Source organism: Chenopodium album, chromosome 2, assembly GCF_948465745.1.
Source record: "Chenopodium album chromosome 2, dcCheAlbu1.1, whole genome shotgun sequence".
NCBI classification, from domain to species: Eukaryota; Viridiplantae; Streptophyta; class Magnoliopsida; order Caryophyllales; family Amaranthaceae; genus Chenopodium; species Chenopodium album.
The window spans coordinates 69749339-69769116 of NC_137835.1; the positions used below are offsets into that span (position 1 = coordinate 69749339).

The 19778-nt window shown below is 32.5% G+C and overlaps 1 protein-coding gene across 1 annotated transcript; it reads left to right on the plus strand.

The window, feature by feature from the left end:
• The first annotated feature begins 7704 nt into the window (after positions 1–7704).
• On the plus strand, positions 7705–14805 carry LOC145600201 (gamma carbonic anhydrase-like 2, mitochondrial). Its single transcript, XM_081656107.1, has 2 exons — positions 7705–8265; positions 14080–14805. Exons 1-2 carry the CDS (start codon positions 7851–7853, stop codon positions 14454–14456), a joined length of 792 nt encoding a protein of 263 aa, XP_081512233.1. The 5' UTR covers positions 7705–7850; the 3' UTR covers positions 14457–14805.
• The last annotated feature ends 4973 nt before the right edge of the window (positions 14806–19778 follow it).

The window sequence follows — 19778 nt, forward strand, 5'->3', positions numbered from 1 at the left end:
GGTTTTTGACATTGAGGGGATTTGATTACTGATTGGTGTATTAAAGAGAAATTGGTGGGTATTTTTGATTATTATAACGGATTTTCCGAGGGTTTTGGTAGTTTGTTAACTTGTTATTATAAATGAATCTAATTTTGTGTGAGAAAATGGGGAGCGCTAAATTTGTGATATCATTGAAATGGTCAAACTAAAAGTAATTTGTAGTTCTAAATTTTTTTTGCAACGAATTTGTACATGCTTAGAAAATGGTTAAAGTTGTAATCAATTTCGAATTAGCAATAACGCTATTCTTATGTGATTTTTGTAAGATAACTTAAGCTTAATTCCGTGATTTAAACTTGAATATAGTTTATTCAATTATACTCAAATACAGAGTAAACAATTAAATCATTTATAAAAATGAATTACTCCTTACTATATAAGGATGTGATAGTATCAATGAATCATTTCTATTCGATATTATCTTAAATAAGAAACTAATCTAATTTCCTAAAAAAAAAAAAAAAAAAAAAAAAAAAAAAAAAAAAAAAAAAAAGAAACTAATCTAGTAATCTTGCATAAGGTTGGTTTTTTTTTTTTTTTTTTTTTTTTTTTTTTTGAGGTCTGCATATGGTTGTCAATAAAGACAATTTGACTATATTGTAGAAAATTTTATATTTGGGCATCATCAAGTGACAAAAATGACTACGAAATAAATGTGACGTACACCTATACTAAATTCAGGGACAAAATTTCGTTCATGTTTCTCGACGATGTTAGAGCAACTTCAATGGTTGTAGGTAAGGACTTGGTTGTAATATTAAATAATCCTTGGCTATTAGCTTGACCATTGGAGTTAGAAAATGCAATTAGCTTGGTGGCAAGCTAATTTGTTTGGGAAAAATTCGCTAAAGTCAAACAAATTAGTATAAATAAAAAGAAAGTTAAAAACATAAATCAAGGAGGTGTGGATAATTTAAATAGTAAACTAATAGCTAACCACTAAAGCTCAAATGAGCTAAAATGATAATTAGGTTAAAAGTTTATGTGGCATAGCAATCTAATTCAACAATTAGCTTGTCATTGGAGTTGCTCTTACAATTCATGAGTTTGTTAAGCACGTTCGACTTAACTAGCTACTCGTATAATCTTTACTCGTACCGTTTTTCTACTATGGTGTAGCCGTGTAGGTAATGAAAGTAGTTGTGCTTATTTATTCTAAAATCACCCTCTCATGCTCATCATGCAATAAACATGCCGTGAGAATGACTGAAATACTGAATGAGTCGTTTTCATACGTAATACTTGTAATGTCGTAGTGTATTAAGGGATGAGCTAATAAACTTTTTTTTCTTTTCTTTTATTTGGATTAGCATATCGTTTTTCTTAAAGAAACTTTTTATAAAAGAAACTTTATGTAAAGAGCACGTATGATACGACGAAAGGGTAAGATAGGATGATAGAATATTGTAATTACGAATCTTAATTGGAGTGCATTCTCTTAGATTAAGAAAGGTGGCTTCAAATTTCAATATGGAGAGTGATTCCTGTCTGACCTGGCTTCTATGATTTTTATACTTGTACGAGTAGTACTCCGTATTTTATTGGAGATTTTCACGAATAATCATCTAATACATTGATTTTCGTAATCGTATGGTGATGAAATGAACAGGTTAAACATAGCACTCCTATTGTCTCATAATATAGTTTGCATTTTTCATGGAAATAAACAAAAACACTGAGATAAAGAGTAATTTAAGAACAAATTATTTGTGTAAAAAAAAAAGAACAAATTATTAATGCACTAATATTTGAATAAAAAATATATATGAAAAATAAAAGAACAATAAGTTTTTATCTCAAAAATATTGGATCATTTGGATGAGTATGTTTCACTGTGAGTCCACCCAAAGTTGATATATAATCTTCGTATGTATCAAATAACATGTACTTTGTCAAATTTTCAAGAACTTAGATAATATATAGTTTGACCCTATTTATACACTAATTCAAATTATAAGCATGTGGTTTAATTTGATATGATTTTCTTATTTGATCAAATTTTGACCCTATTGTACACTAATTCATAAGATAAATGTTGTCAAAGAGTGAAAGAGATGTTATCATATTAATATGTATGTAATTTCCAAATATGACACTTTCATACTAAATTAAAGGTCTTTAACGATTAATAAGCACAAATAAGTAAAAAGATAATATATGTCTTTGATTGATTTAATAATTCTGAAATGTCAACCTAATAAGTGGAACTGAATACAGTTCAAATTTAGGAAAAATACACTTTAATAATACTAACTATTGGTGATTTACCTATTTAGCAAGTAAGTAGTTATTGGGACGGTTGGTGGCAAACTCATAGTATAGTTGAGATTATTAGATAATAAACCTCTAGATATTGGTCTTTTGGATCAATCCTAACTTGAGTTAGCCACGTGCAAATTCATTTTGGTGAATATCTATGGATTGCCTTTCAAACGACGTGAGAGATAGTGTTACCCGGTTGATCAACGGCACCCAGATAAAAGAGGGAAAAGAGGGGTCGATTTTGCTTTCGTCACCCATGATAATCGATCAAGCAGTTGAGTAGAGAAAAAAAAAATTCAGAATTTTAGGGTTTAAGGTCCTGTTTTAGAGAGTAGATTGTAGTGGCTCCGATACCATGTCAAGAATAGAGAGAATAGTGATTCGTATTTTCTATTAGAGTATGCACAAGTGTATATATACAATCTAAAGAAAGTAGAGCTCGTAACTTCGGCCCATAAGCTATACAACCTAAAATAGGCTTAACAAAGTATAAGGTAGGGAGTAGATAGAAAGACAAGGTGGTCGAGTTCATTGTGTTGCTATGGGTAGTGACAGGGTGAGGGTGTTAGAGTAAGATGTGTGTTGGGGGGGGGGGGAGGGTTTATTGATGATTATTTGCATTTATAATTGGGACATTGGGATAGATAATAAGAAATTGTCCTTCTAGACTAAATCAGAAAGGATCAATGATATGAAATAATTGCTATCGTTGCAAGGTATATATGTACATAGACCTTATTAGAGTACTAGACGCAAAACATGTCGTCTTTTAAAATAAAAAGAAACATCAAAACATGGGACTATGGGAGCATGGATATAGCATCAATAATGCCATTATTTAAAGTAACATCCATGTAACTAACACTTGTTTAAAATTTTAGGGTATGCCATTGTAGGATATTGGTGTTCTTCACGGTAATTTGTGCTTTTAATGCTCAAGAATTTCCTAAGCCGAAAGGCCCAAAACATTATCTCTACAGTGTATGAAAATTAGTTGTATAGATGGATAGAGAATTATATCATATATGTTAAATTTGCAAAAGTTACAATAACTATGACAAAAAAAATGGTATCATACCACTAGTAGAAAGGCCGTAAATAGTAGAGAAACTACCAATGTTCATGATATTATTCAATTATCTTTGCTAAAATCAAAGACAAACAAATCAAAATTAAACCATTTCTTACAAAATTAAAATTCAAATAAAAAAAATACTATATAATCTAAAGAGCAATACAAAACTATAATGTATATATATATACCTTAATGACCCCAAGTTTCCCTATTTTCTCCATAAAAAAATTGTTTATATTGATGTCCTATGAAATCTTATTGTAGCATTATATTATGTCTCTTCACAAAATATCAAAATGGGCAAAATGGCATTATTTAGGAATATTTGATTGTGAATTTGTGATACCTTTGATGACTGAATATAATATGGAATGATTCTCTACATAAATAGGGTGATCAAAACAAGCTCTTAGTCTACTCTACATGATCATAATTTCTCTACCTTTGGTGTTCATTAAAATTATACATGATTTAAAGCAAGACCATACCCGAAAAGCCTTAACATCATCATTTACATAGGCTCCGACGAACAGTTTGCTTCATTCATTGAATTCACCAAGCTGCCTATACACAAGATATCAATATCTCCTATAATCATTATTAATCGCGGTCATACCATTGACATCTTCAAAGGCAATTCGCTCTCATGAGAAGCCATAGACGAGAGCGAGCCTCCATAAGATCCGTGGTTGTTGTGGTGCTCGCCTTGGGCCACTGAATCACCAAAATGAACCTGCTTTGAGGTATCTCCCTTAGAAGAATAGTTATTATTTGTGGTGTCATTTGTGTTACCATTTTCTAAGTTAGCACCACCTTCAACAGTAGCTTCGGTGTTGCCACAATCACCATTACGAATTGTATTGCTAGGTAACACGCTCTTTCCCCAACAAACCATCCTAAACCCGAGGGCTCGGGAGAGGATTCGATAAAGGACGGTGACGACCCAAAAAAACCAAGGTAGACAAACTAGAGTGATGCCGATGACCGGGTACCAAGATGTGGCGGGAGTTTCAGGTTGGGTCATGTAGAGCACCAAGAAGGTGCCTCCGGAAAGAATGCAGGTCAAAAGAAATACTGTAATGACCCATATGTAACATCTTGGCGTTAGAGTGAATGCTGACATTGGTGGTTTTAATTGCTCCTCAAAAATGATAACAATAAGAAGAAGAAAATATGGAGATTATTAAGGGTGGTTTCATTACTTTTAACGTGTGGAAAATAAAATTTGATGTTTGTTTGATTTTAGGCCCATTTTCTTCATCCTTGATGCATGAGAAAATGGGCAAAAATAAAAAGAATGTAAGAATCTATAAAGTTAGGAATAAATTGAATGAGAATTAATTAATTAAGCAGGTTAAATGTGCATAGAAGAATTGTTGATGGAGATAGAATTATGGTAAAATTGTTGTGTTTCAACAAATTTTCTCTCTCAATGAAGACGATGGTAGGCGGTAAGATAGGTTTCTCTCTCCCCCCTAAATCAAGGAAGGCTAAAAGGGTGAGAGAGAAGCGGGTTGTTTTTTGCTCTTGTTTTAACGGATGTTATTATTGGTGTGGTAACAAATTTTTTTTTCTTTTTTTTTTTTTATATTTTATATTTTATATTTTTTTTTATTTTTTATAATTTTGTTATAGAATTACTCATATAGATAGTATGATTTTATTTTGTTTTTCCTAGGATTTTAAAAGTCTAAACACACTTAATAAGTTAATTGGACAACAATTTATTTTTCACAACCTTTAATGCAAACATTATTTACCATTCTAGATGTAGGTAGTCCTCAAGTTTTGGATAGAGGTGCTCTCAAAGTCTCAAGTTTGGAGTTGGATAGATCTACTTGTTTATAATGTGTCGTCTAGCTGGACATATTTAAACCGATTCAAATTCATGACTCTGCCATATGTTTAAACTAATATATTAAAAAAAAAAAAAAGTGTTCTTAATAAGGGCATGTTCTGATTGACTGAATTGAGCTGAACTGAAATATTAAAAAAAAAAAATTGTTCTTAATAAGGGCATGTTCTGATTAACTAAATTGAGTTGAACTGAATTGAACTGAATTTTTTATGAGAGAAGAAATTAAGAACTAAACTGAACTTATTAGAGCTGAACTAAACTGAATTGAATTGAACTGAACTGAAAATAATCTGAAGAGAACAAGCCCTAATTCACGTGTCATATATTTATACATTAAATATGAATGAGCCAAAGTTCTTTAGATATTTAGAGTTTGTTAAATAAAATTTGAATATTATACAAGCTCTTAATTGATGGTGGCTATTTCAGAGCTTGATCATAAAAATTGCTTTGGTGATGCAAAATGTCAAAAAATAAAAAAATATCACGATCTTATTTGACACATATTTAACGATTTATTCCACGTAAGATAAGACTTATCGTAGTTTTTTTCTTGTCATTTAATTTTTTTTAATACGATGATGAATCATAAGATTGGAATCAAATGGATGAATGAAATTAAGAAATTACTATGCATTATAAAATTATGTGTATATTTGCAAGAAAAACCGATTGATCCTGATTTTGGTTGCAAGTAGTAAAAAAAACACCACCATTCCACCAACAAGGGGGAGGCGGTGGATTGTCGGTGAGGGAGTGGTGGTGTTAATTAAGGTGGTGGTCTGGTAAGATGATAGTGAAGTAGAAAGGGCATGATGGTTCATTTCATTGAAATGTTGGCGATGATGATGAATTTTGTTGGCGGCATTTAACAACCCCTTAAGAAAAATCTTTTTTGAATTTTATTTTTATTTATGATCATTTATGTAAGTATGCAGGGGATGAAACTTGGTGAACGCAATTGATAAGAATAAAGCTATAATATTTTATTTTATTTTATTTTTGTTACTATAATAAAGCAAAATAACTTTGGATGAAATTAATGTATGCTTATTACATCAAAAGCAAAGATAGTTTGAATATTTAAGAGAGAGTAATTAAAAACTACATATAGATCTTGCAAGAACGTTTAATTTATACAATCTCAATTAAGAAGTTGTATTAGAGGTTTCAAGGTGATTGTGTTATTGTCTCTTGGAAGAGATGGACTATTGTGTAACTATATAACTAGCCTCATGTGTCATATTTATCACATATTGGCTATTCATAATAGACAAGCTAAAAAAGACTTAACTTTTTACCTTTTGATGAAGGAAAAAAAAAATGATGTTGCAACTTATCTTAGGGTGTGTTTGGATAAAGAAATGGGAAAGAAAAGAAGGGGAGGGAGGTGCAGGGGAGGGAAGAGAAAGGGAGGGGAGGGAAGAAATATGAGTTTTCTTTCCAAATCTCTCCATTGTTGGAAAGATCAAATTCTTACAATTTAATTCTTTCATTTCTCTCCCCTTCAATTCCCTTCCTTCCACATTTGTTATCCAAATGAAAGATAATCTATCCCTCAATTTCCCTTCCCTTCCCTTCCTTTCCCTCCATTTCCATCAATCCAAACAAAGTGTTAAAGTCAACTTCATGCTATGTTTCACATATATCATCTATGTTATATGAATTAAAAGGAAATTTCTAGAAACCTCTCTACAAACTCACCCTCTTTAGCCGTCTCCCTTTCTTAGCCCCCCTCCCTTCGCAACATCTTCTCTGGCTATTAGTCTTTTCTTGAGATTAACACCTACTTGCACAACTAATCAGTACTACCACAACTAACAACTATATTTTGCCGAACACACTCGTAGGAGGAATCTTCTAGTAACCTTCCCTGAGATAAAGGGATTACTAGTACCTATGTTTTCCAATTAAACAAAATGAACTATTAGGATCAAAAGAATTTTCTATGTCATTTGAAACACCTCAATCTTTAACTTGTAAATATCAAGTGAACATAACAGTTGTTAAAACAACATACAATGAACTATTATTATCAATTGCCAGAAAAACAAGACCATTTAAATGTATGATATTAAGTTGTCAAATTAGGTCTACAATATTGATTAGATTCAGTCAATTCAACCCATATCAAATACTTTGTAACAATTTGTACAACGTTTTCCATACGAATCAAATGAGCATAGGCCTACTCAATTTAATTAAACCATATCGAATAACTATTTGTACATTTGTGTCCATAAAGATCAAATGTGCAACACAAAATCTTAACATGACTTTGATTTTTTTTTTTGAATCATTGTAAGGTCAAGTCCATTTCCGCAAATGCAAAAGTGAAATAAAAAAGACACACACAAAAGTCACTTCTAGAGGGAGAGATAGTTCAAGTGATTAAATCTTTCCCCCCGGTTAACTTGCTATTGAGATTTATTCTCACATCTCGTCGTTGTGGTTCTCTAAATGCCAAAAAAATAAAAAGGTCCCCTTACCTTTCCGGGCTCCTCCCTCAAACACCAAAACACATCTACACTCCCTTGAGCCCTCCTCCACCTTCAACATACAAATTGTGTCAAGCAAGGACCAGCTACTCTCTCTCTCTTACCTCCAACAACAATGGCGACATTAGCTCGACTCTCAAGAAAAGCCCTAAAACTCACCTCACCACTTTCTCTCTCCTCCCACCATCACAACCCTCTCCGCTCTCTCTCCTCCGCCGCCGCCGCCGTGCAACCCCACCAGCAATCTCCGCCGCCGACGAAGAGAGAGATAGTCGAATCACCAGATCGAGTGAAATGGGATTACAGAGGACAGAGATTGTCTATTCCTTTGGGTCAATGGAACCCTAAGATCGCTGTTGATGCATATGTTGCTCCCAATGTTGTTCTTGCTGGTCAGGTTAATGTCTGCGATGGTGCTTCCGTTTGGAATGGCTCTGTTCTTCGAGGCGATCTTAACAAAATTATTGTTGGGTTTTGCTCAAATGTTCAGGAAAAGTGTGTTCTTCATGCTGCTTGGTCTTCTCCTACTGGTAATTTTACCCCCCTTTGGATTAATTATGATTGTTTTATGCAATTGATGTGAATTTCTGATTCTGATTGTGTTGGGTTGAGTTGGAAGTTGTGAATTTGCTGGGAAATTAGGATGGGTAGATATTGTGGGAAGGTTAAATGATATTGTGATTGCTATTGTAGTTTATTGGATTGAAATGGGTTGAATGAAATTGTACTTCGAATTTGATAGTTTGAGTAGGAAATCATGAATGTTTTCGAAAATGGGGTTATGTAAAAATATAATGGGTAGCTTAACAAGTAATGTGATTACTACTGTACTATTCTTTTTATTGGATTGAAATGGGTTGGATTAAATTTCACAGTTAATCGCTCCTTGCTTCTTTTTGTTGTTATTATTGGGAGGGTAATACAGAGTAGGAGCTTAGGAATTCACCTTTTAATCGAGAGGTGAATGCCAAAGCAGCCGGTTTTCAGTTTTGGGAAAACGACTGGTTGTAATTTTGATCTCCCCAGTCCCCACTCCATTGCTTATATGGTGCTTAAACTCTCTTTACAGCTCAAGTATTAGTCTTTCGTATTTGCGTTCCAAATAGGTATGGAGACTTGAATGCTTCAATTATAGCCAACACATAGAACCTATTATGTTTTCATGTGTACATTATACATGCATAAGGAAAGTATCCTATATCCTTGTGCACATATTGTATATTAGGAGGCTCTTCTAATCTTATCCTTGTGCACATATTGTATATTAGGAGGCTCTTCTAATCTTTTGGGAGGAAATTTACACCTGGCCTTGAACTTTCTTCGTAATATCACTATGGATTATGCTTGGTTCTTGGGTGTCTAGGCTGTAGAGTCATATAGTGGCTTGTGACATGCTCGTGTTTGATGTGCACTGTCACCTAAACAAATATGAATAGTCAATTATGATTCTTGAAGAGTAGCAGGAAGACATACTGAAGCTTTTTGGAGGGATACTTCTAGTGATTAACAATTCTGAAGAGTCTGAGCAGCATAAGTTGTGAAAACAGAGAAGTTGTAAACTTTTTTCTGTTGGAAATATAAAATAGTTATCTACCATTGGTATTAAGAGGGTTTTCTTTTTGTTCTTGTGATGGTTGAATCTGAGATTATTTGCAATGATAAAAGTTTAATGGCTAACCACCTTCGGACCTTCCCCATCAACTAATACTGGTCTAAATTTCTTTTATACTCGTCATCCTTGTGTGTACTTCATATCTAATCACTATGATTACCAAAAAAATATTTGTTACTTTATTAGCAGATGAAGTGGAAAAATTAAGAGTTTCAGGTGTGAATTTCTGCTCCTTTCTAGGTTGGGATGATATATGATGCTTTAGTATTGGAATTGCATGACATTAAAATGTTCAGTCGTTGAATTACTTGAATTCGTTTCCTTCATAAATATTACCTCCTCAATTGTTTTGATGATGGCAACATTGGGAGATAAAGAAAAACCAATGTGATGAAGAGAGATGAGGTAAAGAGAACAATTAGCCCAAAAAGGTGATGTTGTATTTAATCTGCATCTTCCCAGAAAGGAACACCTTGTGATTATAGAATGGAGGAAGTACATGTTACATAGTAAAATTTAAAAATTCTAGATAATCAATTGTGCATTGGTATTTTAAGCTATAATACGCTTATCCTTTTATCTACATGTTTGCATCTCTTTTGAGGGACAAATGGATCCAAATAGGTTCTGTTTTAAATTCTATGAAGTGATTAAACCATTAAAGTATGATATTCTGCCATTGAATTTACCAAAAAATCATATGCTTGCTAGCAGCGACATAGGTGTCTGCAGCAGCAAGCAACAAGTTTACCACCTTTTTTTGAAACTATCACCTATCTTTTATCTTTCCTTTTTCCCCCATCTGTATTGCAAACAGCCTTTCTTCCATTATTGCGGTTTTATCTTTGTAATTGTTCTTCCACTTACCAAGCTTAAGGAGAGCACCTTCCTACCATGAGATTGGAGGTTCAATCCCCACTAATGACAATTTGGGGGATGTGACTTCCTTACCTCCCCTCACTCTCCCAAATTGTCTAGCCGCAAAACCGGGATGGGTTGACCCATGAGTGGTTCCGGCCCGCTAGTGCCTTTCATCTTACCTGCAAAAAAATAAAAATAAACATAAAACTTGTTCTTCCACTTGGACATTATCAATTATTTCAGGTGCTGTGAGCATTTTCTTCACTCTCACCACGGGGAGGACTACGTAGCACCATATCTTTCTTTTCCACCTATTATTACCTGTCTTTCATCCCTGGGCCTTGTCCTTGCAGCATTTGAATTAACTTATTTGCATATTAGTGATATACAGGTCTATAATGGTCTCTTTGCATCATTTAATTACCTTGTGAGGCTTTGGGCTTTTTTTTTCAAATTTTGCATATCTATTCCCAGCCGCTTAGATGCTTGAAATGATGACTTGCTTTATGGACTGTCCACCAAATGAGCTTATTTTGGCAAGATTTCCTTTTGGGTAAAACATGTGAACCATTTGAAGACATTTTTTAATCTGTAAACCTTTTCTTTACAATTTGTTCAAATATTTCACCTGGATTCTTGATGAGCCAAGTCTAGTAGGTGCAGATCTTGAGCTGAAGCTGTAGTATTTGAATTAAGCTGAATGTTTTCCGACTGGTGCATGTGCAATTGGTATGATTGCCACTCAAGGTTTTCAAAATCATCACTTCTGTAGTTGAAAGCACTTTTGCCATTGCCTCTAGGTAATAATTGGCTCTGATAAAAATTTGGAGGTAAAATCTGGAAGTTAGGAAAGTTTCCAATATATATTGAGAAATCTGGCTATAACCTATAGGAGTTAAAACTGGTCTTGGAGGGTATTTTCTGAAGTTAATGTATTTGTGTGAAAAGCTTAAAGCACAATTGCCACTCTAGTCAGTTTTTAGGCCAAATAAATATTTGTCACGTTGTCTCTTCCTTTTCTTTTCTCCTACAGTCCAACTTTTTTTTACCTTCCAAGCTGTTGCTGCTCCTCCACCCAACTTTTCCTTAGTTCTTTCCTCCCTCTTTACTAATCTCATTGACTGGTGTTTTAACTGCAATTCCTAGGCTTCAGATTTTTATTAACCTGAAATTCCAGGTTATCGGTTCTCATTAACCTAGATTCCTAGGTAAAAGGGTTAACTTGTATAAATTCAGGATAGACATGTTCCTATACTTTGTGACAATGGCCTATTGGAAAGGGGTTGCTTCAGAAAACAGATAAAGGGAGTATTGCTATTTTGTCTGGCCAATGTTATCATCTTAGTCCATTTTAACAAAGTTGAAAGAGTATTTAGTACAAGTTTTTAAACTTTGAGTTACAGTAGAGTACCAGTTATCTCATTGACTGGTTTAGAATAAATGGAATCTTTTGCAATGTATGAGAAAGATCTCATACATCTAATCCCTCTACCCCACCCTAGGTTAGATTCTGATTAGATGATGACTCTGTCATCAACTACATGTCTGAATAAACTGGTAAAATTCCATTGTCTTACTTCTTTCTGTGCTACTTATCAGTGTTGATTTGGGAATTATAGAAATGGAAAGTTTACTGATTAAAAAACTCACCTTCCTTTGGAATGGTTAGCATTCACAATTCCATAGGAAGGTGAGTTTTCAATCAATAACCTTAATCAAATCTATATTGACCAATCCCAAAACCGAATTTGAATCTTTGGGCTGTGTACATATGTTTTCAATCCACAATCTGTATTGACCCTTTACCATTGGACCACAAAATTCAAAATCACCACCGCCTCTCGTAGCTCAAAATTTCTTTGACTTCAATCTAATGCTCTTTATTCATTGAAGATGATTGGGGCATTGACAATTGGCGAACTAGTGGCTTGTGCTAATGATGGCTCATTATCATTTGCAACCACTATAGTAAATCACCTTGTAGAATAATAGACAAGAATGCAATAGAGATGATAATAATGCACGTTAGATGCTAGATCAAATGAATGCCTCAAATAACAGTGACATTAGGTTGCTTTTATCGGACTGGATTGTTTTGGCTTACACTTGACATGATCACGTCAGCCAAATGTCTAAATTAGATTCCCTACAATGCACTATGGTGTTTTAGAATCCTTCATTAGAAAGTATCCTTTAATCTCAAGCCTAATCCTGAGAAAACTTAAACAAGCAGTGGTGTTGCAATAGTTGTGAAATGCCACTTGTTTCGGCCACTGTAGTTTAAGAAACATTAATTCCAGGCCTTTTGTATATTGAAGCTCAAACCACTTAATGATTGCTTCGGCTATTGTGTATTTTGATCTTGTTATGAAGGCTTTGGTGGCTTACGATAGTGTATATGGTCATCACTTCTCTAGTTTCTGTTGATCAGTGTCTTATTTGTTGTACTTAGGAATACATGTGTTTCCATCATTCTTTCCATTACATTTTCTGGATGATTGGTTTTATTGTCCATTTACATGTTCACTTGCGTAAAGTCCGTATATAAAATAATGCCTAAATTCTTATTGTTTTTTATAGGAGCTTTATAACGATCAATTATTGTATCTTACATGTTAAAAGATCTATAAATGCATTATATTTGTTAATTTCAAGACTCATAAGTTTACTATTAACATTGGTTATTCATGTCACTAAGAGCATTAATTATGGAAAAAGTTAAAAATCCAAAACCAAAATATTTTAACTGTTCACCATCGTACTATTAAGTATATTATGCTGTGTGGTCTAATAGAGGGTTTTGGGATACTATCTAGGTCTACGAGGGGGTTTTTTTTTTGGGCTGTTTTAAGGATGGTTGTACTACATAAGCAGACATCTAAGAACACAGGGAGTGATCCATATGCATGTTTAGAATTGCTTGTTTTACTTTATTCTTCTAGTGCTCCAATTGGTTAATATACACAGTTAGCTTGGTGTAAGCTTAAAGCAACATAAAAAGACTTGCTGTATTGTCTAAGTATGCAATCTGAGGCATTAGTAGGCAGCGCTCTTGGCTTTCATTCATGTTGATAGACATTATCTGCTGTGGGCTTTTCCATTGTGCTCTCGGAGTTCGTGTAAGCTGAAGATGCCATTTACACTGTCGGTGTTAATTTATGAAGTCCGGACTATTTCTTTTAACCAGGAAAATATAGTATCAGTTTTGTCGTAAAATACTTTTTTTAAGGTTTAATAATACCCTTCGCTACATAAAATAACCTGATGTATAGTAAGTTAGTAACTACCTGATGTATAGTAAGTTAGTAACTACAGTCCAATTTCCAACCTTATACATTGAGAATCTGGCAGTGCTCTTGGTTTCATCTATGCTGACAGACATGAATGCTGTGGGATTTCCACTGTATTCTCTTAAAATTAGTGTAGCGAAGGATTTCCATTTACTCAGTAGGTCTTAAATTATGAAATTAAGAGCTTTCTTCTCCCAGGAGAGTATGAAGTATCTCTTTTGTTGTAAAGTTTATTAAGAATTTAAGGGCTAATTATGCTCGTAGGAGTCGTAGCAACCAAATGAATGTGAATGAGGTTTTGGGTTGTCTGGAATATTGACCTATGTTCATATTTTTGTAAAGCCCTTGCAATTTCCAATGACCAATTATCTGTCCACCTTATCAATTGCACTACTGCAGTAGGTAAGGTATGTTTTATACTTGATTATATTTTGACATTGTTGCCAGTAAATTGAGGACTGCTGCTATTTATAAGACCATCTTAGTAACTTTACTAAGAGCATTGTGATTTATGAGCATGCTGCTGAGTGGCATTTCCAAAACATGGTTATGCTATAGTCTAATATGTTTGCATTGTTCAGGTCTACCGGCTGAGACATCTATCGAAAGGTTTGTTACTGTTGGTGCATACTGTCTCTTGAGATCTTGCACAATTGAGCCAGAATGCATCATAGGACAGCACTCGATTCTAATGGAAGGTTCTTTGGTGGAGACTCATTCTATCCTTGAAGCCGGTTCTGTTGTTCCTCCAGGAAGAAGGATTCCTACTGGTGAGCTCTGGGCAGGTAATCCTGCCAGATTTGTGAGAACCTTGACTCATGAAGAGACACTTGAGATCCCTAAGCTCGCTGTTGCAATTAATGACCTGAGCAAAAACTACTTCCATGAGTTTCTCCCATACTCCACCGTATATTTGGAGGTTGAGAAGCTAAAGAAGAAGTTGGGGATTAATATCTGAAATATTTTTGCTTAGGAGATTTTCATGTTTAATTGTATCAAATCAACTCAACATCCTCTCTGAAATAAGCAGCGTCATGACTCGGGTTACATGATTTTGGAGTTCTGTATTTTCTGTTGACCTCTGTACGAAGTGTGGAAGTTCAAAAAGTCCCAAAATGGATAATACAGATGAAACATGGATCTCGCCATGTAGTAATTTGTAGTGTTTTTGGATTGATGTTTTTGGGCGATAATTTTAAATAGAGATGCATTTGTTTAGCATTACATTGATGGAAGATCAATTTAAATGTCTAAATCTGATACTATAGTTGTTTATTAAGCTAAAGGACATTACAGATTTTGTTGAATTTTCTTTACTTTGTGACATATGCATGAATTAAGCATGATAGCTAAAGTGACAATAAACTGACAAACTGGAAATATTCTAGTTGGATAAAAACAATGAATAACACAATATTATAAAAATAACAATGGACAAATTAATTATTATTATTATTATATATTTTTTTTTGGGTGAGTGGGTTGAGCCATTGAGAGAGGAGTGGGGGGTCATTTTTTTTTTTTTTTTTTTTTAAAGTAAGATACAATGGGGAGTTTAGGTATGTCTTCTCGCAAGACCGTGACCTAAACTATCAAGGAGCAAAAAATAAGAAAATTTACTATTTGTCTTGATGAGTCGGAGTCGAGTAGCGGAGAGAGGGGGTCATGGCGTTGCAAACTTTCACTTAAATAACAAAAGGAATGTTGAAAATTAAGTTTTAGAACTAGGGTTCTAGGAATACTATAATTACTAATCTAAGGTTGTTTTGAAGAATTATACCAAGTGTCTTATACAAGTACAAAATATGTATTTTTTGACGAAACTTATACAATGTTACCTACTTGAATTAACAAATAACTAAAAACAAAAGATAAATAAATAAATAAACCAAAGTTATTTTAATAGTTACTCAATCTACTTAGAGTTTATTCAAGTATAGGAGGAGATCTCAAAATATTTATGGAGTTACTAATTCTCTGTATTTTAAATTTGTTTTTGCTGAATCTCTGGTATATTTCTTCTTTAAAATTGACTTTTACCAAATTGAAATTATTTATTTGAGTATTAATTTTGTAAAATGAAGTGAAGAGGATCTTATTGTTAAATTTTAAGATAATACAAAATCCAAACAAGGAGGAGAGTTCAGTCCACAAGCAAGGCCCGAGAAAGTTTCATACTAAAACCAAGAAAGGATCTTTATTTAATTTTTTTTTTAATCTTGTATTTCCTCTATTTCTTTTTAGTTGAGAGGTTTTGATGTTGTTCACTATTCTTATGAACAATTTTTGAATTCATTTAATATAGTTTTAAGAAAAAACACGGTAATGTGATTTTTTTTTTTATTCGTCTCAACGTCTATTTTTCAAATATCAAATTTTTATAATTTTTTTCTAATATGTTTTAAAAATATTTACATTTAAAATTAGGCGTTGACAAACTAAATAAAATGTGTCTTGAAGTATACACGTAGTAAATTTATCACACGATCGATGAATCCGCACGTGTGGTACCCTTGGTTGTCTAATTATCTAAATATCCCTCCACTAGCTCCTTAATAGGGCCAATTATAATATTATGGACCAATCACTTGACCTAACTGATAAGAATCCTATATAGTTTAATGCATGAGCTTCATTAGTTAATTGAGTATGTTGATTAATGATGAAGTACCTAATTAGTAGTTAAATGGTGCTTTTAATTAGGGTACTACTAGCTAGTACAGGATAATTAGATAGTTGGTGTACAATCTTATTGCCTGCAAATTAGTTGGCATAGAATATATCCACCTTATTAACAGTTGTATATGTATGGACCTTAATTATTGGCTTCTTTTTAAGCAATTATTAGATTATTATTTTGGACGTGGGAACTGCAACCTTGGATGCGTACACCAAATTTATGTCTTGATTGAGTTATTTTTAATTTAGCTAACTCTTATACACAACAGGTGTATTGTATGCAGTTTTTCGGGACAATGATGTAGGTCTTTAAAATTATTCAAAGATTGCATGATCATCCTTTTTTTACAATAGTTGTTTAAAAAATGACTACCATATTATTTTAATGATATACAATGTGATTGGCTACAAACTACTCATTGAAAAACCAAACTTTTAATGTAATATGCTAATTGTACTGTAAATAAAAAATCCCAACTTGGCAAGCGTAATTTAATATAAACACACAAATTTCAACAAAAGGGTGGACAATATCTCCAAACACATTAGTAGAAGGGTAGCTAAGAGCTTATTGGATAATTACACATTTTTTTCATTGCCTATATAAACCCTAGCAGACAATAGATTGGCTAGAATTATTTACAAGATGGTTAGCAATTATTGGTAATAGTGTAAATAATTTGAAATATCATTATTTTATTACTTTTTAGCTAAATAAAATAAATAAATAAAAATTACTAACATACATAAACAAAAATTATACTTCTCCATAATAATGTTTGGTTTTGTAAAGAATTTAAAGTGAAGATAAATCATAAATCAAACATTTATTACACCAATTAATATGTAATTTTATCATACATTCTTAAATTGACCCTTACAATAATTTCAATAATAGATTATTGCTTTTATGTGCTACATGTATCATTGTTAAAACAACAGCCTTGAAACCAAGTTATAAATTATTAGCTCTTCCAAAATGAAATTAATTAAGTATTAGCTGTGAGACAAGTACAGTGATTATTTGTAGGAATGTATTAATATAAGAGTTAAGTACTCCAAAAAGAGAGAAGATAAGATGAATTAGACAATTAATTAGAACAAACATTATAAGAGTGAGAAGGAGCAACCTTCAAAATTATGCAATCTCTGATGATATTGCATCATCCAATACGTAGGTATTTTTAGGTCATGAAAATTAGGAGTGGAAGACCAAACAATAATTAACTAGATTTTTCCTTTTTTTTTTTAAGTGAAAAAGTTTATTTAAGATCTAGACATCTCAACCACTCTTATCTCCCACTACTAACCCTCAAATTTGTTCATTATATCTCTTAAATAAGTTTACTAAACATAATTAACAACTCATCTCAAAATTTTGCACAAGAATTGTTATTTTCTCTTCTCCCTTCAAAGTTTGATATGGTTTTGCATGGTTGTGTCTTGTGTGGTTAAGGATTATCATTTCAATTGTATGGTAAGTCGAGATTAGTTAGGGTGAAGATGTTGGAATGGCTCAATCAAGTTAAAGCATCCAAGTGTTTTGGCTTAGTTGGGTCCTTCTAATTTGATTGAGCCGTGCCAATATCAGGTTTTCATCTTATTACATATCTCTCTCTTTTTCTCTTTCTTCTATTTATCTATATACTTGTATATCCGACTTGCTTCCCCTTTCCTCTTATTTGAGTTACATGTTTTATTTGTGTAAGACATCCTAGTTCGACAATCGAATTAGGTCAGGTTTGAATTCAGGTCAAGTACTACATATCATGTTAATGTTGAGATGATAGAAATAGGTTGATGAGAATCTCTCCTTTTGCACTCAACTTAATTACATAAATGAGTTTTTATTTTATTTTATTTTTTATTTCTTCCGATCTGTAAAATATTTAAAATATCGCTATGTTAATCAAATCTTAAACCTTACATATTTGACCCATATGTTTAGGTAATTTGCAAGAAAATATGATGGATGATTTTTATCATAACAAATCTCTCATGCACTTTTAGTTCAATTTTTAAATAGTTGAATAATTGAGGTTAACATCCCAGAAATATCCTCCATTAAGTAAAATGATTGAAGAAGTATTAAATCTAGCTAATTAGAAAATTTATGGTTAAGAGGAATAATAAGACCTCCAATTTTAATTGAATTTGAATTGTATGCACTATTCTTAAGTTGAGCTTTCATTCTTAGTTTTAAAAGACTCGTGCTATATATATTCTTTGGTTTTGATGATAAGTATTAAGTTTCCATGCAAATAGATTACTACACGTTGATAGAATTTCTTGCTTTTCTTTTTCATGGTAAATTAGTTTAAATTTTATTGGATCGATTTAATGAATTTTTTTCTTAATATATATGTGTGTGTGTGTTTTTTTTTTTTTGAAAGTATAAACCATAATACTAAGAAGTCATAAAACATGAATGTAACAAGTAGGTAGAATATAACAAATTGAATCAGATTTTTTTTGTAAGAGACAATGTAGCAACTTGTTATTGTCCTTGGGATATTTTCCACTTGATTCATCTTATTACATGCCTGCTCTCGGCCACGTAGACACCCACCATCCCCTTGACAAGAAAATTACATGGATCGATATGTGGCACCAACTTGGAGATTTCTATAAATACTCAAGCATATTTCACTTCTAAGGTACAACATTCTCAATCAAAAACTCTCAAATCACTTTTCATATGCTTATCATCCAATTTACTAACTTTAGCATTGTGGCAATTATCTTAGGACAAATCACGAGGGCAACTAATCTGAACTATGTTGACTGTGTAGGCATCCATTAGACAATAAGCCATTACCGACTCAGATATTATCATAGCTCTCCTGGAAAAGTACTTGCTATTTTAGGATTGGAACTAAATTTGTGTATATACACAAAATAAATTGCTCATGTAGTAATGTTGACTAAATAATTATTAATGAGAAAATAAAGGTTTATTCCCTCGATAAACAATATATGTTTATCAAATGGCAAAAATGTAAATAATCAACAACTTTTGGTCATATATGGGTCTCACAATTTTTATTACCAAAATGCCATAATGACTAGACAAAATGACAAAAATGTAAATAAACTAACATATGGGTCCCACTATTTTTGATTTATTTACCAAGATGCCATGATAACTAAACAAAAAACTTCATTTATTTATGATTTTGCTACTTGATAACCAAAATTTGTTTATCAAAGAGATAAACTAGGACTTTCTCATAATTATCAGTCATTTAAAATTATTTGTTTAGAAATAAACAAATTAGTCATTTGAGTTACTTTGTATAGTATTAAATAAAGTGCTTCTATATGTGGAAATTAACATGTAAACACATGCTAATTATCTGATTTTATTTCATTTGTAATCTTATGTATATAGCTGTCCTGTATAGCTGTAAGCCTTTTTTGTTTTTTTCCTTAGCTGCTGTTTTTGTCTTTGGTTAGGTGTATAGGGTTTTGGGGTGTACCCTGATATATATATATATATACTGGCAGATCAGGTTGTAAAGGTAGAGAGCCGCAATACACAGAAATCAATATAGAGATTTGATTCATCATTGTGAGTGGTTTCTTGAGAAAAGAATATAAA

Coding starts and splice junctions, on each gene's coding strand:
- LOC145600201 (XM_081656107.1), top strand. CDS start 7,851: ATGGCGACATTAGCTCGACTCTCAAGAAAAGCCCTAAAACTCACCTCA. Junction 8,266..14,079: donor TGCTTGGTCTTCTCCTACTG/GTAATTTTACCC, acceptor TGCATTGTTCAG/GTCTACCGGCTGAGACATCT.